General features: G+C 37.9%; 1 protein-coding gene across 2 annotated transcripts in view; it reads left to right on the forward strand.

Annotated features, from left to right (window-relative positions):
- Positions 1 to 20,329, forward strand: part of LOC144333309 (uncharacterized) — a 263,646-nt gene extending 243,317 nt beyond the window's left edge. For both annotated transcript variants that reach the window (XR_013401866.1, XM_077956552.1), the window contains exon 2: positions 20,009 to 20,329. Coding sequence is in view for 1 of the 2 variants with exons in the window: in XM_077956552.1 (XP_077812678.1) it covers positions 20,009 to 20,047 (39 nt within the window). In the remaining variant the exon portion in view is untranslated. The remainder of the gene's footprint in view (positions 1 to 20,008) is intronic.
- Positions 20,330 to 26,782: the final 6,453 nt, after the last annotated feature.

Below are 26,782 nucleotides of genomic sequence, written 5' to 3' on the forward strand. Positions count from 1 at the left end.
ATTGGTTACCAACTTGTCTGAGTCTGGTGAGGCCCAATACCCACACACACAGCAAGTTGATTGAAGTGGGTTTATTGTATATAGATGGGCAGCAAGAGACAACAGAATTCTAGTATTCATTGCCAACTAATCCCAGAAACCTCAGGAAAGCTGCCTGGGGTAGATGGAGTTTTTACAGCATGTGTCCCAGTTGCATCACAGCTGGTGGACCCCAAAAAGCAGCCCATCCTGGGTAATATGACATGCTGGGCTAAAGCATTGAAGGACATCCTGTTTCAGGGTTGGGGGTAGTAGGGAACTGGAACAGAGCCCAGACTGTTCCAGCCAATTTCCTCCTTATCTCAGGATTTTGCATTCTTGCACATACTGCAGTTATTCTTGAGAACTACACGAGAAAAAGGGAGGAGAACTGGATTGGGTCCCTGCCACCTGGAGAGCTGTCCAGCATCCTTGGCATTAGACTTCCTGGTCTTTCCACCTCCATGATATTTTATTGGGAAAAGAGGACATGGGGGAAGGAGTTTTCTCATTTGAGTAACTAGTAATATTACCATTTTATTTCAAAACCATTGTAAGATCATACTTTTCCACCATGTTGCCTATTAAAAAGTTTGAAAATGGCTTCATGATTCCCATTATAAAGGAGAAAGAAAACCTGATTCCACTAGAAAGAAGAAAGAAAACCTGATTCCATATGACTCACGGCATACATTAAGCTTTGTGTTAGTCAAAATAAACTAGGCAAATGGAGGTGCCCAATCTCTAAGTTTTAGCCCCTCAGTCTTTAGATACTTTGATGATAGAGATAGTCATAGCCCAATGGGCTAAGAATTGTTCATTGCATTTTAACATTTTTTGAGGATTATACATGTAAATGAAAATAAAGCTGCTTATTTGACATTATTTTTTAAACTAGAGCATATAATATTTATTATTTGATTGGTATATACTGAAAACTATAATCCATATAAATATTTGGCTTTAATCCATGCTATCATCTCATTTGCTAAGCCCTAGCTTAAGCTACTATCATCTCTTTCCTGACAATTTTAATCACCTCCTGTTAGTCTCCTTGTTTATACCCAGGTCACATTACAGCCTATTCATCACCCAGCAGCCAGGGGGATTAATTTAAAGCATAAATGAATTCAGACCATGTTCTTTGCTGCTCTGAATCATCAAATGATGTCCTGTGGTATGCAGAATTCAAAGATGGCCCTCAGATTTCCATACCCTCATGTAAAACATCTTGTGTAATTGTTTGGAAGAATAACCTCTTGAACGTTAACAGGACTTGCAAATATGATGGGATTTCACTCAAGATTGTTACAGTATATCACAAAATGGATTTTGTAAATGTAATTAAGGTCCCAATTCAAACCTTGCCTTCAGCTAATTAAAAGGGACATTATCCTGAGCAGGCCTGAGCTAATCGAATGAGCCCTTCAGAGGGATCCAGGTCTTCCTGGAGGTCAGAGAGATTTGTTGTCAGCAAGATGTTCCCCTGCTGTCCTGGAAGAAAGCAGTCATGTTGATGGAAGGAGGGGAGGAGGAGACAGTTGGCAAAGGTTTGAGAGCAGCCTCTAGGAGCTGTGAGTGATCCTTGGCTGACATCCAACCAAAAGACAGAGACCTCAGGCCTACAACCACAGGGAAATGAATTCTACAAATGACCTGAATAAGATGGAAGAGCACCCCAAGCCTCAGATGAGAGCATAGTCACTGCCAACGCCTGGCTTGTAGCCTGGCCAGATTCTGAGCAGAGAACCTTGCAATGTCATGCTAGATTCCTGACCCATAGGAACTGTAAGATAATCAATTTGTGTTGGTTTAAGCTTTTATGTTTGTAGTAATTTGTTACGTAGAAAAATAATATACTTTCTGTCTCTAACAGAAGAATATATGCATGGCTTTAGTAAGGATTTTGGATTTTATTCTGGGTTCTGGCCTTCTCTTTGTCATCATCTTCTATTCTGTCCATGGTTCACACTGCTTTAGCCACACTGCTTTCACAGCTCTTGGAACACTGTGGTGTGCTCTTGCCTAAGGGCCTCTGTTCTTATTGTTTCCTATTCCTGGAGCCCCCCTGCGTCAGGGCATCCACATGGCTTCCTATCACACATCATTCAGATTAGTAAGAATAAGCTAACTTGTCTAGTCAGGATAGGCAGGAGTTCTGCTGTGCCAATAAATAATCCCTAAATCTCAATGACTTAAAACAACAAAAGTTATTTAAAAGTTTGTTATTCCTTTTTCCTATATGTTTAGTATAGATCAACAAGATGGCTTTCCTCATCACAGGCACAAGGGTCCCGGGCTGACGGAGGCTTCCCATCTTGTAATGGATTTTTTTTATTAATGTTAGCATAGGATATATTTCTCTATCACTTTACTCTCTTGGATCCCATTACATTTAATCTATTTGTGTCTTTATATTGAAAATGGATTTCTTATAGACAAAAAATAGTTTTTTTTTTCCTTTTTAAGTCCACTCTGACAGTTTCTTTTAATTGTTATATTTAGATCACTGACATTTAAAGCAATTATTGGTATAATTGAATTAATATCCACCATGTTTGTTACTGTTGTCTATTTATGACTTTGTTCTGTGTTTCTTTTCCTTTTTTATATTTGTCTTGTATCTTCTTCTGCCTCCTCTGCTTTTAATATATGATTTTCTCAGCCTATCAGTTTTATCATTTTTTTTAACTTTCTTTAGTAATTTTCCTTGAGTTTGTAGTATCCACTTATAACTAATACAAGTCTGCTTTTAAATAACAATGCGTGGACAGTACAGGTACTTTATAGCAAAATATTCTCAAATTCTTCCTCCCACTGTAATATTACTGCTATTCATTTGTCTATAAGCTATAATTACTGAATATATGGTAGATATTATTTTAAACAAGCTTTTTTGTTAAATAAGAAATTTTACTGTACCTTTATTACTTCTCTAATGTGCTTCCTTTTTTATGTAGATCTGAGTTTCTGACATATTTTTTCCTTCTTTCTGAAAAATTTCTGTTTTATATTCATTGGAAAGTAGGTCTACTGGTGAAAAATTTCCTCAATTTTTGTTTGTCTGAGAAAGTCCTCATTTCTCCTTCACTTTTGAATGATAATTTGATAAAATACAGAATTCTAGAGACTTTCTCCAACACTTTAAATATTCTACTCCAGTCTCTTCTTGCTTAATACCTGTGTGGTTTCTGAAAACAAGTCCATTATGATTATTGCCCTTCACCCTGTATAGATAGGATGTTTTTCTCTTCGGCTTCTCTCAAGATTTTTTCTTTGTCTTTGATTTTCTGTAGTTTGAATATGATATGCCTAGCTATGTGACTACACACACACACACACACACACACAGATGCAGGTGTGTGTGCGTGTGTGCATGTTTGTGTGTGTGTATTCTCCTGCTTGGTGTTCTCTGAGTTTTCTGGATCTTTGATTCTGTCTCTCTCATTTGTTTGGGAAAATTCTTAGTCATTATTGCCTAGATTTTTTCTTCTGTTCTCTCTATCCTCTTTCTCATATTCCCATTATGCGTATATTACACATTTTGTAATAGTTTAACAATTCTTGGATATTCTGTTCCATCTTTATCTATTCTTTTCTCTTATTGTATTTTAGTTTTAGAAGTTTCTTTTGACACTTTCTTCCTGCCTATGATTCTTTCCTTGGACATATCCAGTCCATTGATGAGCTTATAAAAGACGTTTTCATTTATTATAGTGTTTTTGATCTCTAGCATTTACTTTACATTTTTTCTTAGAGTTCCCATCTCTCTGCTTTTATTGCCCATATGTTCTTGCAGGTTGTACACTTTTTTCCCTTATGGCCCTCAGCATATAAATCAAAGTTTTAAATCCCTAGTCTGATATTCCTACATCCCTGGCATGTCTGCATCTGTTCTGATGCTTGTTCCGTCTCTTCAAACTGTTTTAGCAAGTCTTGTGATTTTTTTGTTGTAAGCTAAACATGATGCGCTGACTAAAAGACACTGAGGTTAACTCTCTTTTAGTGAAAGGTTTATCTAGTTAAGAGGTAGATTGTATTTACTGTTGGCTGTAGCTGTAAGTGTCGGAGGCTCAAATTTTCTTTGTTCTCATTTTCTCTCCCCTGTTGCCTTTGCGTTTCCTTAGAAACTTCTAAAATGAGGTCAGAAGCATGCAGCTCTTTCCATTGTATTCCCTTGTGTTATATGGGAGCCCTATTGATATGATGGTGAGGTATGTGGAGAGAGGAAGCATTCTCTAACTCTATGCTTTGGTCTCAGTCCTTTAGTGAGCCCGTGCCTGTGCAAGTGCTTCCCAGTCTCCCTTCCTTTTAGTGGATGTGGGAAAGATAAAGGGGTCTGGGGTTGGGTATTTCCATTTTTCCAGGTCAGTTAGATTCTGGTAAAACCTTAGTCAGTTAGGCCCTGCTAAAAGATGTTCTCCTGAGGGCATGCCTTGTTAATAAGAGCAGAAGGCTCTCAGTATATTTCAAAATAGCTACTCTCTTCTTCCTCTGCAGGAAGCACCAGAGGATTTTTCTTAGATATTCAGTGTGAAAACCTGGTGAGTCTTGTAGGTAAAATTCCCTGAAGTGTGGAGTGCCCCTAAGACTGAGCTTTGCTGGAGTTTTTAACTCTAAAAGTTGCTTACATTGTGCCTCCAGCAATTCCATCAATTACCATTCAGGTTTCCCTACCCCAGTACTGGTTCACATGGAGATTTCTACACCTTCTGTAAGTTGTAGTTCTCTATATCATCTGTCTCTCAAGTTCTGGGGACAGGTGTTTGCCTTGTGACCTCAGTTTTCTGAAGGATCTAAAAATAGTTGTCGATTTTTAGTTTGGTCAGCTTTCTTCTTGCTGAATGGACAGGAGGAATGACTTTCAAGATCCTTTCCTGCTGGACTAGAAACCAGAAATGGTAACATCACTATGGGACTGAAAGCTTTGACACAGCATGGGGAAACACCTTAGAGAACTGCACACTGGCTCCTAAATTCCTTAGCCTGACAGTGACACATCATTTCTATTCATATTTCATTGGCCAAAGTAAGTCATATTGTAACATCCAATTTTTAAAGTGTGAGTAATCTAACCCTCCTGTGTTTGTGGAAAAAGAGAACAAGAAGTGCTGGGGAACATTATTAAAGTTGAGCAGAGGACTCTATATAGGGTATTGCTAACTCGATCTACCACTTTGCTTTCTTATCCTGTAATATTTTCTCCCTGGCATTTGACAATACCATATTTTACCGTAGGATATTACGAAGAAACCTATTATGCTAGATACTCTGTTTGTTGCTTGTCTCCCCACTCCCATCTACACCAATATGAGCACCACAGGAACAGGAATTTTATCTCTATCCCCAAAATAATATCCCCACTTTAATCCCCTGAACACAGGATATTCTAGACTCTGTACACATTTGGCGAATGGCTTAGTGAATGTTTGTTTGTTTAAACCCTGAGAACCCTGAAAGATAAACTCTTGCTTGAATCCACTATAATAGCCAAATCAGGCACAGGAACTGTCTCTGTGACCAGAATGAAGCTGATAGAACTTGTGCAGAGCCTTTGTCACACTGGCTGGGTGCATCCTTTGCTATCAGACAGCAAGGAGAGAATGAAAATGCTTCAGAAGTTCCTTAGGAATATGGTGCTATTTTAAGGCAAAGGCATAGAAAAATGAGATTGAAAATAAGCTTAGAGTTTTAAGTAATGTAGTCAAAAGTGTCAATAACTTGAAAAAGAGACAATTCTCAATTAAAAAATCTTCCCATCTCAGTTTTATGTTGATAACCAAGGATATGCAGCTTTCATTTCTCACTAAAAAGCAAAAAGCTAAATCATGTCTTGAATATGAAATGTAGATGCAGTGCTTGGAACACTCTCCTTCTGAAGGAACAGACCTGCCAGATCCTGGGGTGCTTGAAATGCATGCTTCCTGCTGGTTCAGTATCACCATCTTTGTGCTTCTTTATGCTTATTGTTCACTCTGAGCTTAATGAGTGCATTCAGGCATGTAATGAAGAACAACACTATCAGACAAACACTTTATTGAAGTCCAAAGATATGGTGGTTTTATCAATTATATTATTCAGTAGAATAAATTTGCAATTTATTTAAAAATACATCAATTGGGTGACATCTGGAACACTGGTGCATTGACACTCACAATATTAGCAGCCATGCTATAAAAGAAAATCTTAAATGGATGGCGTTTTGTTACAGTGAGTGTACAGTTTTTGTCTGTCTACGTACTAGAGGAAATAGATGAGAGCAACGCAATTGTGAATCACAGGTCCTTCTGGTGTGAAATTCATCCTAACTGAGCTTAAAACATTTGATAGCCAAAGGCATGAGCCTCCATGGCAAATAGTTCTCATTTTCACCTCTGCTAGCCTCGGTTAATGGAATGAATATATGACTAGAGGGCAGGTGAACCCTGCTAGCTATCCAAGAGTAACTTGATCTAAGCAATACACTTGTCTTATGTTTTTATCTTTCTTTTCTGTTTGGGTTAATTTTTATGTATTTATTTTTATTATTGCTTTTTATATTATACTTTAAGTTCTGGGATACATGGGCAGAATGTGCAGATTCATTACATAGCTATACATGTGCCATGGTGGTTTGCTGCACCCTTCAACCCATCATCTACACTAGATATTTCTCTTAACACTATCCCTCCACTAGTCCCCCACCCCACAACAGGCCCCAGTGTGTGATGTTCCCCTTGCTGTGTCCATGTGCTCTCACTGTTCAACTCCCACTTACGAGTGAGAACATTCAGTGTTTGGTTTTCTGTTCCTGTGTTGGTTTGCTGAGAATGATGGTTTCCAGCTTCATCCATGTACCTGCAAAGGATATGAACTCGTCCTTTTTTACAGCTGCATAGTATTCCATGGTGTATACATGCCACATTTTCCATATGCAGTCTATCATTGATGGGCATTTGGGTTGGTTCCAAGTCTTCGCTACTGTGAATAGTGCTACAATAAACATATGTGTGCATATGTCTTTATAGTAGAATAATTTATAATCCTTTGGGTATGTACCCAGTAATGGCATTGCTGGGTCAAATGATATTTCTGGTTCTAGATCCTTGAGGAATCACCACACTGTCTTCCACTATGGGTGAACTAATTTACACTCCGACCAACAGTGTAAAAGTGTTCATATTTCTCCACATCCTCTCCAGCATCTGTTGTTTCCTGGCTTTCTACTGATGGCCATTCTAACTGGCATGCGATGGTATCTCATTTTGTTTTTGATTTGCATTTCTCTAATGATCAGTGATGATGGGCTTTTTTCATATACTTGTTGACCGCATAAATGTCTTCTTTTAAGAAGTGTCTGTTCATATCCTTCACCCACTTATTGAAGAAGTTGTTTGTTTTTTTTCTTGTAAATTTCTTTAAGTTCTTTGTAGATTGTAGATATTAGCCCTTTGTCAGATGAATAGATTCCAAATTTTTTCTCCCATTCTGTAGATTGCCTGTTCACCCTGATGATAGCTTCCTTTGCTGTGCAGAAGCTCTTTAATTTAATTAGATCCCATTTGTCAATTTTGGTTTTTGTTGCAATTGCTTTTGGTGTTTTATTTATGAAGTCTTTGCCCATGCCTGTGTCCTGAATTGTATTGCCTAGGTTTTCTTTTAGGGTTTTTAGGTCATACATTTAAGTCCTTAATCCATCTTGAGTTAATTTTTGTATAAGGTGTAAGGAGGGGGTCCAGTTTCAGTTTTCTGCATATGGCTAGCCAGTTTTCCCAACACCATTTATTAAATAGTGAATCCTTTCCTCATTGCTTTTTTTTGTCAGGTTTGTCAAAGATCAGATGTTTATAGATGTGTGCCATTATTTCTGAGGCCTCTGTTCTGTTCCATTGGTCTATATATCTGTTTTGGATCTGTTTTGGTAGCAGTACCATGCTGTTTTGGTTACTGTAGCCTTGTAGCATAGTTTGAAGTCAGGTAGCCCATGATGCCTCCAGCTTTGTTCTTTTGGCTTAGGATTGTCTTGGCTATACAGGCTCTTTTTTGGTTTAATCTATAATTTAAAGTAGTTTTTTCTAATTCTGCGAAGAAAGTCGATGGTAGCTTGATGGGGATAGCATTGAATATATAAATTACTTTGGGCAGTATGGCCATTTTCACAATATTGATTCTTCCTATCCATGAGCATGAAATGTTTTTCCATTTGTTTGTGTCCTCTCTCATTTCCTTGAGGAGTGGTTTGTAGTTCTCCTTGAAGATGTCCTTCACATCCCTCATAAGTTGAATTCCTAGGTATTTTATTCTGTTTTTAGCAACTGTGAATTGGAGTTCACTCCTGATTTCACTCTCTGTTTGTCTATTATTGGTGTACAGGAATGCTGGTGATTTTTGCACATTGATTTTGAATTCTGAGACTGCTGAAGTTGCTTATCAGCTTAAGGAAATTCTGGGCTGAGATGATGGGGTTTTCTAAATATACAATCAAGTCATCTGTAAACAGAGACAATTTGACTTCCTCTCTTCCTATTTGAATAGACTTAATTTCATTCTCTTGCCTGATTGCCCTGGCCAGAACTTCCAATGCTATGTTGAATAGAAGTGGTGAGAGAGGGCATCCTTGTCTTGTGCTGGTTTTCAAAGGAAGTGCTTCCAGCTTTTGCCCATTCAGTATGATATTGGCAGTGGGTTTGTCATAAATAGCTCTTATTTTGAGATACGTTCCATCAACACCTAGTGTCTTGAGAGTTTGTAGCATGAAGGGTGTTGAATTTTATCGAAGGCCTTTTCTGCATCTGTTGAGATAATCATGTGTTTTTTTGTCATTTGTTCTGTTTATGTGATGGATTATGTTTATTGATTTGCATATGTCGAACCAGCCTTGCATCCCAGGGATGAAGCGGACTTGATTGTGGTGGATAATCTTTTTGATATGCTGCTGGATTGGGTTTGCCAGTATTTTATTGAGGATTTTTGCATTGATGTTAATCAGGGACATTGGCCTGAAATTTTCTTTTTTTGTTGTGTCTCTGCCAGGTTTTGGTATCAGGATGATGCTGGTCTCATAAAATGAGTTAGGGAGGAGTCCCTCTTTTTTTATTGTTTTGAATAGTTTCAGAAGGAATAGTACCAACTCCTCTTTGTACGTCTGGTAGAATTTGACTGTGAATCTGCCTGGTCCTAGGCTTTGCTTGGTTGGTAGCCTATTAATTACTGCCTCAATTTCAGAACTTGTTATTGGTCTATTCAGGGATTTGACTTCTTCCTGGTTTCGTCTTGGGAGGGTGTGTGTGTCCAGGAATTTATCAATTTCTTCTAGATTTTCTAGTTTATTTGTGTAGAGGTGTTTATAGTATTCTCTAATGGTAGTTTGTATTTCTGTAGGATCAGTGGTGTTATACTCTTTATTTTTATTGTGTCTATTTGATTCTTCTCTCTTTTTTCCTTTTTTAGTCCGGCTAGTGGTCTATCTATTTTGTTAATCTTTTCAAAAAAACCAGCTCCTGGATTCACTGATTCTTTGAAGAGTTTTTTGTGTCTCTATCTCCTTCATTTCTGCCCTGATCTTAGTTGTTTCTTATCTTCTGGTCGCTTTTGAATTTGTTTGCTCTTGCTTCTCTACTTCTTGTAATTGTAATATTAGGGTGTCAATTTTAGATCTTTCCTGCTTTCTCCTGTGGGCATTTAGTGCTATAAATTTCCCTCTAAACACTGCTTTAGCTGTGTCCCAGAGATTCTGGTATGTTGTGTCTTTGTTCTTATTAGTTTCAAAGAACCTTTTTGTTTCTACCTTCATTTCGTTATTTACTCAGTAGTCATTCAGGAGCAGGTTGTTCAGTTTCCATGTACTTGTGCAGTTTTGAGTGTTTCTTAATTCTGAGTTCTAATTTGATTACCCTGTGGTCTGAGAGACTGTTATGATTTCTGTCTTTTTCATTTGCTGAGGAGTGTTTTACTTCCAATTATGTGGTCAATTTTAGAATAAGTGCAATGTGGCACTGAGAAGAATGTATGTCCTGTTGATTTGGGGTAGAGAGTCCTATAGATAACTATTAGGTCTGCTGGTCCAGAGCTGAGTTCAAATCCTGAACATCCTTGTTAATTTTCTGTCCCATTGATTGGTCTAATATTGACAGTGGGGTGTTAATGTCTCCCACTATTATTCTGTGGGAGTCTAAGTCTCTTTGTAGGTCTCTAAGAGCTTGCTTTATGAATCTGGATGCTCCTGTATTGGATGCATATATATTTAGGCTAGTTAGCTCTTCTTGTTGCATTGATCCCTTTACCACTATATAATGCCCTTCTTTGTCATTTTTGATCTCTGTTGGTTTAAAATCTTTTTTTTTTTTTCTTGAGACAGAGTCTCACTCTGTTGCCAGGCTGGAGTGCAGTGGTATGATCTCGGCTTACTACAACCTTCGCATCCCACATTCAAGCGATTCTCTTACCTCAGCCTCCCGAGTAGCTGGCACTAAAGGTGCATGCCACTATGCCCAGCTAATTTTTGTACTTTTAGTAGAGACAGGGTTTCACAATGTTGGCCAGAATGGTCTCTAGCTCTTGACGTTGTGATCTGCCTGCCTTGGCCGCCCAAAGTGCTGGGATTATAGGCGTGAGCCACCATGCCTGGTCTCAAGTCTGTTTTATCAGAGACTGGGATTGCAACCCCTGCTTTATTTGCTTTCTGTTTGCTTGGTAAATATTCCTCCATCCCTTTATTTTGAACCTATGTGCATCTTTGCACATGAGATGGGTCTCCTGAATACAGCACACTGATGGATCTTAACTGTTTATCCAATTCTCCCATCTGTGTCTTTTAATTGGGGCATTTAGTCTGTTTACATTTAAGGTTGATATTGTTATGTGTGAATTTGATCCTGTCATTATGATTCTAGCTGGTTATTTTGTCCATTAATCGATGCAGTTTCTACATAGTGTTGATGGTCTTTACAATTTGGTATGTTTTTGCAGTGGCTGGTACTAGTTTTTCCTTTCTATATTTAGTGCTTCCTTCAGGAGCTCTTGTAAGTTAGGCTTGGTGGTGATAAAATCTGTCAGCATTTGCTTGTTTGTAAAGGACTTTATTTCTCCTTCCACTTATGACGCTTAGTTTGGCAGGATATGAAATTCTGGGTTGAAAATTCTTTTCTTTAAGGATGTTGAATATTGGCCCCTACTCTCTTCTGGCTTCTAGGGTTTCTGCAGAAAGATCTGCTGTTAGCCTGAAGGGCTCCCCTTTGTGGATAACCCAATCTTTTTCTCTGGCTGCCCTTAACATACTTCCTTCATTTCAACCTTGATGAATCTGATGACTTGTGTATGCTTCATGAAGTTCTTGTGCTGTGTTTTTCAGCTCCATCAGGTTATTTATGCTCTTCTCTAAACTGGTTATTCTAATTAGCAATTCCTCTAATGTGTTTCAAGATTCTTAGTTTCCTTGCACTGGGTTAGAACATGCTCCTTTAGCTCAGAGCAGTTTGTTATTACCCACTTTCTGAAGCCTACTTCTGTCAGTTCATCAAACTCATTCTCCATCCAGTTTTGTTCCCTTGCTGGCGAGGAGTTGTGATCTTTTGGAGGAGAAGAGGTTTCTGGGTTTTGGAATTTTCAGCCTTTTTGCGCTGGTTTTTCCTCATCTTCATGGATTTATCTACCTTTGGTCTTTGTTGGTGGTGACCTTTGGATGGGGTTTCTGTGATGTCCTTTTTGTTGATGTTAATGCTATTCCTTTCTCTTTGTTAGTTTTTCTTCTAACAGGCCCCTCTGCTGCGGGTCTGCTGGAGTTAGCTGGAAGTCCTCTCCAGACCCTGCTTGCATGGGTATCACCAGTGGAGGCTGCTGAACAACAAAGATTGCTGCCTGTTTCTTCCTCTGGAAGCTTTGTCCCAGAGGGGCACCCACCAGATGCCAGGCAGAGCCCTCCTATATGAGATATCTGCTGACCCCTGCTGGGAGGTGTCTCCCAGTCCAGAGGCACGGGGGTCAGTGACCCACCTGAGGAGGCAGTCTGTCCCTTAGCAGAGCTAGAATGCTGTACTGGGAGATCTGCTGCTGTCTTCAGAGCCAGCAGGCAGGAACATTTAAGTCTGCTGAAGCTGTGCCCACAGCTGCCCTTCCCCCAGGTGCTCTGTCCCAGGGCGATGGGAGTTTTATCTATAAGCCTCTGACTGGGGCTGCTGTCTTTCTTTCAGAGATTCCCTGCCCATAGAGGAGGAATCTAGAGAGGTCTCTTTTTCCTTTTAATAAAGTGTTTTATGGAGTTTGTGGAGCATGCTCATATTCATCTCATTTGATCTTTACAACATCTCAGTGAAGAAAGTTAGTCAAGGTTCTCACTTCCATTTTTAGATAAGGGACACACAGTTCCTGGGGAGTTGAGTGGGATGGGGGCCCAGGGTTTTGACTCTAAGCCCTACGCTTTTTTTCTTTTTCTTTTTTCATTATAGTGCAATGATGGTTTAGGCCTCAGTTTCCTTACTTCAAACCAATGATAAATATACCTAGTTTGCCAACTTAGCAAGTTGTAGGAATGACAAGACATTGTTGAGTTTAAAGAACTATGACTAATCAAAGCCATATGTAATTGTGAAATAATTTTCTTGCTTTTGTCAAATTCAAGGGATCGTTTTTTCAGATCAAAAAGTCTTCCTCTACTTTCTTCAATAGAAAATGGCCAAAACCGATGCATGTGTACAGAGTTCTGGAATTCCCCATGTGACAACATTTAGCAATAAACTCTCTTAAAGAAAAAATGGAAGGTCATTAAAAAGCAACCAAATAGTAAATCCGATTTGACTTTCTACAGAGACTGTGATCAAATTTATTTTTTAGTAATGAATGATTGGTTTGCTTGAATGTAGTTCTATTTTCTCACTCATTGATAAATATGGCCCTCTTACTTTTGAATTAGTTCTGCTATATAGGACTATGATTTTTAAGAAGTACAAAAATAAACAGATATTTTATATTCCAAAATTGGTTATGCCCAGAGCCTTGTTTTCAAAATATAGAGCATAAATTAGAGAAATCTTCCAGTAAAGGACCAGAAATATGGTCTTTGTCAAGAATTATCATCTCTACCATTGCAGAGTGTAAAAATAGCCATGCGAAATATATGAGTGAATGGGCGTGTTCCAAAAAAGCTTTATTTATGAACACTAAAATGTGAATTTCATAAAATTTTCATATGTAATGAAATACTATTTATTTTTTCAACCACTTAAAAATGGAAAAACCATTCTTATGATCATACAGAAACAGATGATGGGCTGGATTTGGCCCATGGGCCATGTTCAACACCAAACTAAAGCACCAAACACTCATTGCTGCTGGAGACACTGCTCAGTTCCAGTGATTCTTGGAGCTGGAAAAGCATTTCTAGGGAGTTTTTTCTCACAACACAAATTTTCAGCACTGATGTCAGCAAAAGCAATACTTTTAAAGTAGGGGTCTAGAAGTCATCTTGTCGTAAGAAAAGTAGCAGTATCTCCTTGTCAGTAAGTTAGAGATCCTGGCTTTACTTTCGAAAGAGAAAGATTATTGAGCATAATTTGGCATAGAGCTGGCAAAATCTTGGAGCCAAGGCTTTAACAATCTCACAAGGTTTAGTGCATTTCCACTCTCGATTTCGTCCTCAATAAGTTTCTGTTGAATTGGAATTCCCATGAAGTTCCTAAGTTTTTGCTTATAATATAGAATGAAGTGAATATAGACTATAATTGTCTGTTTAGAAGAAAAAGTGTTAATGAGCCTTTTAGTAGCACTCTTTACTGCTACTTGATGAAGGTTGATTAAGAAAGACTTAAATGACAGTGAGGTTTTACAAAAGTGCTGGTAGTAGGGCAAGTTGTGCACAATATCTAAATGATTAGCTATTATGAGCATGATAATACCCATGACTAAGCTAATTTGTGGCTATAAATTGGATATTTATGGAATCTGTTAAATTATTTCAGATCTCCAGTGTGTAAGTGAATCACAATGAAGTAGCTAATTATTGCTATGTGCTATTATCTAAGAAGTTCAAACCCATTCCAAACTTCTTTGACTCACAGTCAACACCATGACATTTTAGTACCTAACTTATCTTTGTGTTTTTCATGTGTGTTACTTTCATTTGTTCAACTACATCACAAGTTTCTTTTGGGCAGGGTCATGTTACATAAATAGGAGCAACATGATGGTTAGGAGCAGGGCTGTAAACTCAGATTGCTAGGGTTCACATTCTGCTTTGGCATTTACTAGCAATGCAATCTGGAGTACATTATGTAGTCTCTCTTTGCCCTTAGTTTATTTATTTGCAAATAGCAATAATAATAAAGGTATCTACCTGACTGAGTTGGACTGCTGGGAGAGCTGAATGAATCAATGCATGTAGGCACTCAGAACAGTTGCTAATACACAGTGAGCCTTAGATAAATGCCAGTTAAAAATATGCCTTTGGGTCCTAGTCTGAGGCTATAAAATCCTATTTATAAGCTGATGATTTCTCCAGTCCTGATCTTTCCAGTGAACCCCACATAAGTTATCCACTTGGAATACTTACACATCTCCACTTGGAAATCAAATACCATCTCAAAAGTACCATGCCCACAAAACTCACTTAATTTCTTTTCCACCCCAAACTTACTCTCCCTTAGTGTTTCCCATCCTGATATAAAGACAAGCTTTAGACTTCAGGCTAAAAAACAAATACAATCCTACAATCTCCATCTGTAACCTCTTTCTTTTTCACATATTTCATGTCCTCTCCATTAGCCTGTTCTGTGAGTTCTATAACATATATCTAAATCCAGCTAACTCATCAGTTTGCCTGTTCTGCTATTCTGTATCATAATGATCTCTTTCCTACGCTATGATTGCAGGCACCTCCTAACTGGTCTTCCTTCTTCTGTCCACAATCCTCTACCATCGACTTCCCACACACTAGCCAGAGTGCTGCATGCACAGCACCCACACAATTCCTGGTACATGGTAAGAATTCAATACATAAACTAAAGGGATGTTTGACTGGAATATTTGGAAGCTAATTTATGTATAACCATATGATAGGCACTAAGAGAATTTGATTAAAAGTGATGTAAAATTCTCAGTAGTCTCTGCCTTTTAAAATTATCGAAATAATCGGGAGGCTGAGGCAGGAGAATGGCGGGAACCCGGGAGGCGGAGCTTGCAGTGAGCCGAGATCGCGCCACTGCACTCCAGCCTGGGCGACAGAGCGAGACTCTGCCTCAAAAAAAAAAAAAAAAAAAAAAAAAAAAAAAAAAAAAAAAAAAAATTATCGAAATAAGTAATTCCTTTACAAGTGAAGTCAGAAGAAGATGGGAATGTGTAATTTGGAAGGTTTCTTCCAACTATAAAATTCTGAGTCCATGATTGGTTAAAAGCCATAAGGTTAAGAATGTGACAGATAATTCAACCTATTCCCAAATTTTTTTATGAGCATATTCTTGAAAAAGTACTGGATTGGGAAGATTTTGTTTAACAAACTCTGCATTTGTACCAGAAAGGTTAATTTGTGAGTCCTACACTTATACCAAACATATATATTTTATATTCATGCAGTTTGTCAGGACATATTATTTCATAAAAAAGAAAAGAAAAACACCTTCCTTAATTAGATCTTTCAGAAGTTAAGGTAGAGAAACAATTTGTGTCAAATTATGAATCTCCAAATATTTTCTTTTGCAGTACTTCTCTAGCCTATAAATCTTTTATTCAAGTATCTTTTTAAAAGTTAAAGTGTTTAGTATAATTTTTTAATTGTGAAGTTTTTCATTTTTATGCATTTATTTTTAAGATGATGTTTAAGTGTTTAGAGGCTTAGACCTAGGATGTTTTAAATATTAAGCTCTGATTCCTCTCATTTATCTGTACAGAATTTTGACCAGACTGAGATGTACTACAAAGGATAGTTGCCAGAAATAACACTCAAAGGTATATTTTAAGCTGGCCTTTATTGATGGCTAGAGAACAAGGGGCTTGTTAGGTCATAGCATGCTGCTGAGGGCTGATAGGTCTATATCTCTTCCCGGGACACTTTCAGTCTGCAGCCCCTCTCCTATCTATCCCATTTTTGGTTCAGTGCCAGAGAGAGGTACATGATTTTTGTATCCAGAAAATTCAGAGACCCTTTTCTCTTGACTATAAGTAAGGAGACTATGAGTAGACATGGAGGAAAAATGAAAATTAAAGGAAGAAAGAATGGAAAAAGAGAAGGAGAAGATGGTGGCCAGAAGAGGAAAGAAAAACAAAGAAAAGGAAGAAAGAAAATAGATTAACTCTCAGCTTCTGAAAAATATAGATAAAACTAATTATATGTTTGTGTGTATATACGTATATGTGTGGTGTCTGTGTGTGTGTGTGCGCGCACAAGTAGCCTACCTCTGTCTGCCTAGAGACCTTGAAACAATGCTATACCTATAGCAAAGCATACACCTAGAACCCAGATGATCTTGATCTGTAATCATAATCTCCACTAAAAGGAATCAGATCTAGGGCTTCTTGGAGAGATGGCTGCTTGTGGAATTTGGGAAGGAAAGAGCAAGATAAGTCTGGAATATTTTGTGACAGAAAGTAAGATGTCCAAGGAATGACAGACCCATGTCAAAAGAACATAGGAACCAGCTTGAAGAGACTTCCACTGGACAGATTTGAGAACTACTTCAGCATCAGAATATAACAACAACAATAATAATTGTAATAATTACAATCCATTATATAAAATAAGAATTCATGAGTCCATTCTTATATTAATTTTCAAAACACGCAGACACATAAGTGAAAGCTGCTTTTCTTGACAGTAGAGTGCCAACCAATTAATGTAGAAGAAATGGTGGATGCTAAAACTGGTGGATAAAATTTTGACAAGAACTGTTATATTTGCATAGGCTTAAAGTATCCCAAACAAATTCTTTATTAATTACAACGACAAAAAAGCTTTTCAGTGGAAAAAGTGCTGTATACCAAAGCAAGTTTCATTACTACTGGGCCCATGAACATTAAATATTTCCAGATATGATCAAGAGAAGGACAAGCCATCACTTCCACAGAAGTCTTGCCAAAGTCAATCACCTGAATTTAATCATGAGGAAACATCAACCAAACCTAAAGCAAGAAGCATTCTATGAAGTAATTGACAAGTACCCTTCAAAATTGTCAAGGTCATGAAGGATTAAAAGACAGAGGAAAGCTTCCAGATGTAAGGAAATTAAAGAGATTTGACAACTAAATAAAATATATGTTCCTCGGTTGGATTCTCAACTTAAGGAAAAAAATGACTGTAAAGAACATTATTGGAACAACTGAAAAAGTTTGCATATGAATTGTGGATTGGTATCTTAGTATCTGTGGGCTGCAGAACCAGATACCATATTCTAGGTCGTTTAAACAACAGAAATTTTTTTTTCACAATTCTGGAGGCTATAAGTCTAAGATTAGAGTGTCACATGGTTGTTTTCTGATGAGGGCTCTGCCTTTGGGTTACAGACAGCCACCATCTTGCTGTGTGCTCACATGACCTCTTCTCTGTATGCACAGGCGCGCACACACACACACACACACACACAAGGAGAGAGAAAGAGAGAGCAAGAGCAAGAGACAGAGAGTCCTGGTTCACCAATCTCATTGGACGAGGGCCTCATCCTCATAATCTCATCTAAGCCTAATAACCTCCCAAAGGCCCCATGTCCAAACACCATCACATTGAGGGTTAGGACTTCAACCTATGAATCTGTGTGGGGGACACAAGCATTCGGTACATAATCTTCAGGTATCAAAGTTAAATTTCTTGATTGTGATAACTTTGCAGGCGTTCTGTAAGAGAATGTCCTTGCTCTTAAGAAAATCACCCTAAAATTTTTAGGGTTAAAGAAACATATTGTCTCCAGGTTACTATCAAATGGTTCAGAAAAAAAATGTACATATACATACACAAATAGAAAAAAAGAAATTAGGCAAAATGTAAATACTTGTAGAATCTGGGTAATGAGTGTAATGGGATTTCCTTGTACATCAAACTAAAAGATACAAAAAATTTTATTCAAAAGGATTCTTGGAGCTACAAGGTAGATTCTTATTATCCTTCATTAATCAACCTATTACTGCTTATCCAGGGAGTTAGCAAGCTTTCTCCATTTTACTTAATCTTCTTTCTGAAAATGGTAATTAATCTTCTGACTTTCAAAAAATAAAAATCTGAAAGTCCTCAGGTTCTCAGCATCTGTAACATTAGGTTAACATGAATAATGCAACATTTTTATAAGATATAATTTAATATAAAAAATACAAAGTCCTGTATTTGAATTTTAAAAAATCAATTGTTTTGGAACAAAATTAAAGATAGCTAAGAACTGCTCACCTGAAAAATCAGAGTTGATAAACAAATGCAATATAAAATATTAAAACGTATATGTAATTGTACATGTGAATGTACATATATGTAATTGTATATGTGAATGTAATTAAACTTAGTAACAATTTTTGGATCTTCTTTTAAAGGCATCAGTTAGTACTTAACAATATTTCTTTATGGCAGCATTGTTTAGTCTTAATGTGATTATTCACATATTTCTATTTTCATTGAAAATATAATTCTTAATAAAGCACCGTTCTTCCAAAATATAAACATTTTTTTCTCCTTCTGTAGAAAACAATAACATACAAAAATAGGGGCTTACTTTCACCTTTTTTCAAAATCTTAATGACTTAAAAAATTCCATAGGTTTATTTTCTATGCGTTTTCAAAATACGTGAATTTGAAATAACAAGAATATATGTATTCACATTTTCTATTTCACATAAATGTGTTGGGTCTTAAAAACATAGAATATATGTATTAAATGAAGTATTTATATGAGCGACAGATAATCATGTTTATGCCCACACGTGGTGGACTACTTGAAAAAATTGATTCCTCCCTAGGAGGAGAAACGAATGATCGTTCTAGATTTTCCCTTAAGTCAATAGTTTCAAATACAGTTCTCCCTTGTATTGTCCTGAGGGCCTGAATGCTATGCGCTCAGTGCAGGGTTAGCTATTGAGGAGGTTTGGCAAATAGTGAGCTACTTTTTGAATTGAGTGTTGAAAATGATCTCAGCTACCCCAAATATGGCCTATGTTGCATTCCTCTTCCAATCACCTTGCAACAGACAAGAGTTTTATTTCATGGGTCTGAGACCTTGGGGAGTTAAATGCAGAAGGAGACGCAGTAAAAATTAGACACGGGGGAGGGTATCCAGAAATGGCAGGATGGGTGGATGTGACAATAGTGTGAAGTATGTGAACAGCAAGAGGACAATTCAGAATGTCCAGGCTGGCCAGGAGGAACCCAGTGAGGAAAGATGGAGGTGGAATTTGTGCAGGGTTTGCCCTACTGAAGGGCTTGTGGAACAGACACCCCACATCCAGCAACTTTTGTGCTTTCATGAATCATGTAGTCAGATGCTACCACTCATGAAGCATTGGCACCGTTGTAAATACATTGCCTACTGTGCATGATGCTTTGCTAAAACATCATGTGCCTCTCAGAAGTAGTATTTTATCTTTAAAATGCTTGTCCTGTCAACTTTTTCTCCTTAAACTTCCTATCACATCTTAAAATTTTTGCTACCATCTTTATTAGGCATAAATATCAAAGTTATACCTGCCTTATAAAAATATTGAACAGTTTTTCTTGGCTTTTAATACCCGGAGACAATTTAAAGAACATCGGGACTATCTGGTCTTGTTTTTGCTTGTCAAATCATAATTGCATAAATTTATGAGATGTAATGTGATATTTCGATGTCTACATACAATGTGGGATGATTAAATCAAGCTAATTAACATATCTAGCACCTCATTTACTTGTCCTTTTTTATGGGGAGACATTTAAAATTTATCCTGTTATTATTTTGAAATACTATATACGAGACATTCTTCTTGACTATAGTCACCGCGCTATGCAATAGATCTCAAAGCCCGTTTCACCTGTCTATCTGAAACAATGTAACTCATTTTCCTTCTGTTTTTGCAGATACTTCTCCCCTGGACCTTGTTCCCAGGCTCCGTCTGAGGCTGAACACTCTGCATGATCTCCCCGCCACCACAGCAAGCTATGAAGTTCATTACACATGCAGGTAGCAGACAGTACAGCTCTGCTTCCCTTTCTGAACACCTAGGGTAGCCTGCAATTATTCAGTGTGCCAGCCTGTTTCCAAGCCTACAACGTATAGTCCCTCTAGTACATACTCATTTTTTTCTCAGAGAGCCAAGTAGAGACGTAGGCAGTTTTCTTCTCAAAATGTGCCAGAAATTCCAAAACAATCTCAAGGCATTAAAGGCTATGTGCAGAAAGCATGCAGTTGTAGAGTCCCTCCTTTGCAGAACCTTGTACCATAGCCTACCAGCATTTCCTTGCTGCTTCTCTTCCTGACCCTCATCCTCATGCACAGACCATTGGATTTTACTGCACTCACGTACTTGTGTACTTCTTTCTAACAGCTGACTGAAATCCTTCCTACATTTTCAGGGTGGTGGGCAGAAAGTTTTTCTCAGGAAACACTGTAGGGAAGCTGGCAGGGGACAGTAATATATATGGGGAGGGTCACATTCTATTATTGATGGGTTTCCGTGGTCACAGGGAGTCAGGGCTGGTTGGAAATGGAAAGAAACAAGTTCATGTTAACACAGCTGAGTGCAAGGCTATGTCCTAAAGACCTGAGACGCTCCAGGCATAGGTTCAGGATACTTCCTTGTTGTCTTCTGATGAAACCAAAATCTACCATTTCTGTTTGAGAGTTTTGGGAAAGAGGTGGCAGGTGAGGAGGTTAGGGCATAGATGTGTGAATACTGCCACTATGAACCGCAAAGCACATTTGCCATGATTGGTCTAAAAATAAGATAATAATCCGAATGTAGCTAAAGATAGACTACTGTCTAGTTTCTCTCTTTTACACTCTTTGGCTACCAGTGATCCTTTATGCCTGTCCCTTGGGGGACTTAGGAAGGACAAAGAAGAGACAAGAATCAGTGTAACATTTAAACAACAGTGCAACCGTGCTGTGACAGCCATCTCATCGTGATGTCCTAAGTAGCCAGTGTTTCCTTCACAACACGACAATGGTAAACAAAGATGCTTTCTGGATGGCTGAAGCAAATGTGATTTTTATGCTCAGATCATCCCCCTGCCCTTAAGCCCCTACCATGGTTAAAAATTTTTTTTTCTTTTTTTTTTGCTATGAATTTTCTACATGGAGATAGGTGAAATGAGACATTATTTTCTTCTTCTGTTTATTTTCTATGTTACACAATTTCAAGATGCTGGAAATTTTGTTGAAACACTACTCACTGCAGAGAATATAGGCTTGCATATTGAATTCTAAAATCCCCCTGTTGTGTGGCATTGCTAAGAATGCAGGAGCGGAAGTTCTGTTATGTGAAATCCCAGGGTTATGACAAGTTTGACAAGATGAGCTTGATTGACCTTACCTCATGTGGTCACACAGGCAAATCTACCATCGAGGTTCTCAAAAACAGATAAGGCAGATGAGGAATGGCCCTCTAGAGATGAACACTGATTTATTGTAACCTGAGTAGAAAAAATAAATCTGGGAGATTTTAAAACATCGTTTAATGAGTAAAATAATGCGATGTGAAGAATGATGGGGTTTTATAATTCCTCTCTAAGCCCCACGGTAAAAATTACAAATCATCATTGTTTAGTAAAACTCGGATGCATTTTTTAAAAATTCAACTGGAGCAGGAGGATGGGAAGAAGTAAGTATATTCATTAAAATGTTTATTGGTGAGCTGTGGCTGTTTTTCATGAGCCACTGACATCTATTCTAATACACAGACAAAGAAAATCCTCAAAGGCAATGCTCAATGAGATCTTGGCAATATTTTTCACTTAGGAAGGATTAATTTCTATGAAGGAAAGCTTTTTAGAAACATGAAATAATGAGCTCTAAATGTATGTCCTTGTCAGGCACATTAGCACAAACGGCTTGGACTGTTTCCTAGAGGAAATTAGATGCTTGGTGGGATGCAGGAGTAGAGGGAGTACATTTTGATTGGGAAAAAATGATTGGGATTTAGGATTGAGTGAAGGTGAACCTGAATGATCCTCAACTAACAAGCCTGAGTCAAAGACTCTGATCTGTAGAGAGAATAAACTGCAAAGGAGAAGCAACTAGAGACCAGCGTTGTATAAACCCTCCTGTCCAGGATAGAGCTAATTTCTCTGCCTGCTGAATTACAGCCTAAAAATGCAAATTCAGTTATTTGCAAGCTATGTTTCCCAGTCAAACTACTAAAACCCAATTCTATGATTGCAAAGAAAGGGAGAAAGACAGAGGTTGCCTTTTGGCATCTAAAAACACATGTCTCCCACTACTCAATTGTGACTGCTCAGAGAGAACAACTCTCTGTCAATGGAAACTGAGAGGTTGTGGGAAAAATAATGTGATGATGGGCAACAAGATGGCAGAAAGGAGGAGAGCAGTTCATAGAGATAAGAAGTGATCAGAGAAAAGAAAAACAAGAATTCGGTAGTTTCCAAATGTCTTGTCTGTTTCTTCTTTTATCCTGTCTCCTCTCCACCTACCCTTCCATGATTGCTGCAGGTATACACATAGAGTACTTTAATTTGTGAACATCTGTTCATCCAATTTGAATTCCATATTCTCTAGGGGAAATTCTGTGATGCAATGAGCATAAAATGAGTTGCAGAACCATTAGTAGCAACAAAGGTGGGGAGGGGGTCTCTTACCTGAGGTGCTGCTTTGAAAACATCTTCTAATATTCTTGGCTTTCCTAACGAAGTGCTATCACCTCTGCAGATGGTAAAATTATGTATGTATTTTGTGGAATTCCCTTAGCAAGGACGCTTTCATTGGGGGAGTTTAATAAGAATGATATTCTTTGGTGGAAAAAAGAACGCTGGCTACTTATGATATCACACTGAGATGGCTATAGCACGATTGCAGTGTTGTTTAAGTGTTACATTGATTTTTGTCTCTTCTCTGTCCTTCCTAAGTCCCCTGAGGGATAGGCAAAAAGGATTGCTGGTAGCCTTTCCCCACTGCAACCTGTAAATTTAATTCAATAGGATCTCACTGAAATCTGAACATTTAGGTCCAAGTAAATATTACCTGAAAGTTATTTTTAAAGGGCTACATGAATTTTTAAATTATGCTAAAAGATTGAGAATCATAATGAAGAAACATGTTTTTAAGGGAGATTTAAAAGGAGGAAACATTGTCTAGTCCAACTCCTGCCCTTCTCCATAGTCAACACATTTACCAAAAGCCAGAAGCATACATAATTTCTACTAATTTTCAGAGAAAAAATAAAAATTCATACTACAGTTATATAACTTATTATCTAAATTTGGACATTAAAAAATATAAATGGGAATTTTTAAAACATCTATTAAAACAACAGGCATAACCTAGAACTGTCCTAAGCAAACTAGATAACTAGAAGTATAGCCGCCCTACTTACCTTCATCCTATAGATGTGCACAGTTAGTGCTGGAACCATTGCTACAAATCCTTCTCCAGCTTGGTGGAGAAATCACTATGGAACTGGCACATTGCTGCTGAGTCATCCTCTCCTTCACTTCATAACTCATCATCTAAATGTGTTTCTATATTTTCAGAAAGTTGAGGCTCAGGAAAAGTAAGCAACTTTCTCTCCACCTCACAGCAACCTATGCGCTATACTTCCCTTATCTTTTATAAGTATCCATCCTAGAGTTTCTAGATCCTCAGGAATGTTCCCCATGGCTCCCCTGACATGAATTATGACATCACTAACACTCCCAGGGATGTAGTTTGAAGAGTATAATTTTTTTCCCCTAGTGCTCAGTACTTATACTAATTTCTAGATCTCAAGACCTGATCGTCTTGAGCACTGTCATATTCAGAGTGATCCTCAACAATGAAGTTTTAATATTTCTTTCTTGATAATAGGAGACAAACTAAATATGTGTTTCAGTATACTCATGGAGGTAAAGTCTTTTAACAAGCCCAAGTTAAGGAACTGTGGTTATCAACATTGTTTCTAGATGATGGCTTCTTTTTCTCCTTCTTGAATGGAGTTTAATGTTGTTAGTGTTCAGAGAGAAAGGTCTAACATTTAGGACTCTTGGCCCTTCCAAACTTCCTTCCCTTAAGAGCAATGCCAGGAATAAACTTTTAAGAACAGAGGGGCAAACTAACAGTAAAGGCACAAGGGGCAAAGCTTAAGCTGAGTCTTAAGGGACTAATTTTCCTCATCTTTAGAATACTGCATAGACAGAGGTTCCACAGCATTTAGGAGAATATTGAAAACTGGGAGCTTCTGCAGGATGGGTGAGGAATTCGTGAGGACTGGCACTGAAGGAGCCCGAGTAACATGCTAAAGAGCTAGACTTTATTCTGTGTCCACTAGGGAATAACTGAAGAATGTTGAGCAAGAGAGAGATGTATATATAGTAAGCACCTTTTAAAAAGAAGTCAGGTGACTTTGAAGAGCTGGATTGTAGGGTGTAACATGATGCCAGAAGAGTAGCTAGGAGGCTCTTGGCAAAGCTTGGATAAGAGGACAGATCTGAGCTAAATATCTGACTGACAAGATTGATAGAAATGCATGAATCAGCAAGAGATTCAGGTACTAAACTTATAGGTCTAGGTTTCTGCAATATATATGTGTGTGTGTGTGTGTGTGTGTGTGTGTGTGTGTGTGTGTTTATAAAATATAGAAACTATACAGAACCACTTAAGGAAGCATTGTATTACCAAAAATAGAAAAGGAGATGACTACCAGATTTCTGGCTATGGAAAGAGGGCAGTTGGCGGCATTTTAAACCGAGGTAAGGATTACTGAAGAAAGAGGGACTATTGGTAAGGAATGAGTAAAAATAGTTAAATATGAATGTATTTCATTTATTCATATGACACTGGACACAAATGTCCAGAAACTTATTAATAAGTGTCATCAAGTAAAATGCTCTTCATTAAATGCATGATAATACTAGGATTAAGAGGAATGAAGTAAATTTAGAAAGATCACCCAAAGTCTTACAGAACTGGAATTGAAACACGAAGCTTCTGAGAGTCAACCCAGAAACTTTCTCTGAGTCAAAGCTTACCATGTCTTGCTGTTGTTTAGTTAGTTAAAAGAAAAGTTGGTTGACTTAATAATAGGATTTTAATTCCAGGAAGAATTTTGCTTGAGTGTTGCCTTTTTGCCTGAGTTATTGCTATGTATGCTAGCTGTGTTTCCCCATTAATTGCATTTAGAAATTGTATAAATCCTGCTTCTGGAGCAAAATTCTATAAGAAGATGACACACCTCTGTGCTGTCAGAGGATCCTGAGAGGGTTTCTAAAGACTATTGCTGAAGGCAGTCATAATGTTCAGTTTGGGTGTCCCCATTTCCTCTTTTGTTTTATTCTGTTCAGCTGTGTTGGAATCAAGCAGAGGAAGTAACCCAAAGTGCATCTGGTTTAGAAGGATTCTCAAACTTCCCTCTCCAACATCTGCCTTGCGATGGGATCATTAAACAAAAGGTGACCTCACAAATAGCCCTTTGTCAAACAAGCAGCCTGTTTTTCTCATGAGAAATGCCCTTTTGCCTAATGTGGGTGTTGAAACTGTCGCTCATCAAAAGTAAAGTGTCTGCCCCTCATGGGTGAGCACTAGTGATGGGAATGTGACTAGTTCTGCAAAGTGAAAGCAGATGTTTGCAGAGAGGAGTCAACATTGAGAAAGTGTTTTAGGATCACATAAAAATATTATTAATAAAATATTACTTTTTTAAGAAACAAAAAGTCCACAACTGATCTTTCAGGCTTCAGTGAGGGCTGTTTATAAGATTTCAAAGGGTATTTTTCACAGTTGTTTCCATCCCAATGATTCTAAAATGATCCTTATTTAAAGTTATGGTGACTCAATGACATTTCTTTGGTTGTTTTGTTGTTTGAAGGTTATTAGAAAATGGTAACATCTTGGTATATTAGGTTCAATTTTAGTCAGTGGTATATTTTCATCATCCCGTTTTTATAAGTATCAAAACATGTTCTAGATATTTAGATTGATATCAGACAGTGGCTTTGTTCAAGTTGGATGAGCCAAACAGGACTTGCACATTTTAAGATGTTGGTTTTGACTTATACTTTGTAAGTCTCTTTGTCTTTGACTTTTGCCCATGAATTTCTGCTTAGCCAGAAAATACTGTGTGTTTGGTATTTTGTTGTTGTTTGGTTTTACTTTGTGTTGTTTGCTATAGTTAAAACAAACCTAGATGTTCAATGTATAACCTTGTTGTTTTGGGGTAAATTCTTTGGCTGAATCACTCCACACCAAATGCACAAACCTGTATATATCCACCTGAAGCATGTCTCTACTTTAGAGTGATACAATCTTGACCTGTAACAAGTCTTTCTTTCCCCTCGTGACATCAAGGTTATGAGTCCCACCATCACTTTAGTTGATGGAGTTCTCCACAATGTGTTTCAGGGCCTGGTAGTTAGGACTATGTTCCTACATTAGCCTCTGTGAGTGGCATGCTTACTGAAATGTGCACCAGTGGCTCTGATCTCTTTAATCACATGAGGGAAGGGAAGGGGAGAGAGAGGGAAGGCTCTGTGATTATCTGATTCCCATGGAAGTGTTCCTTGTTTTGTTGCTGGAGCACTACAAGGCAAATGCTACTCACTTCTTTTAAGAAATCCCAGCTGCAGAGGAGCTGCTGACCACAACAGGGTCTGTTGCCAAAACACTCTACTGGAGTGCTGCTGTGGCCTAGAAATAGCTGCAAATAA

This window comes from Macaca mulatta, chromosome 12 (genome assembly GCF_049350105.2).
Source record: "Macaca mulatta isolate MMU2019108-1 chromosome 12, T2T-MMU8v2.0, whole genome shotgun sequence".
Taxonomy (NCBI): domain Eukaryota; kingdom Metazoa; phylum Chordata; class Mammalia; order Primates; family Cercopithecidae; genus Macaca; species Macaca mulatta.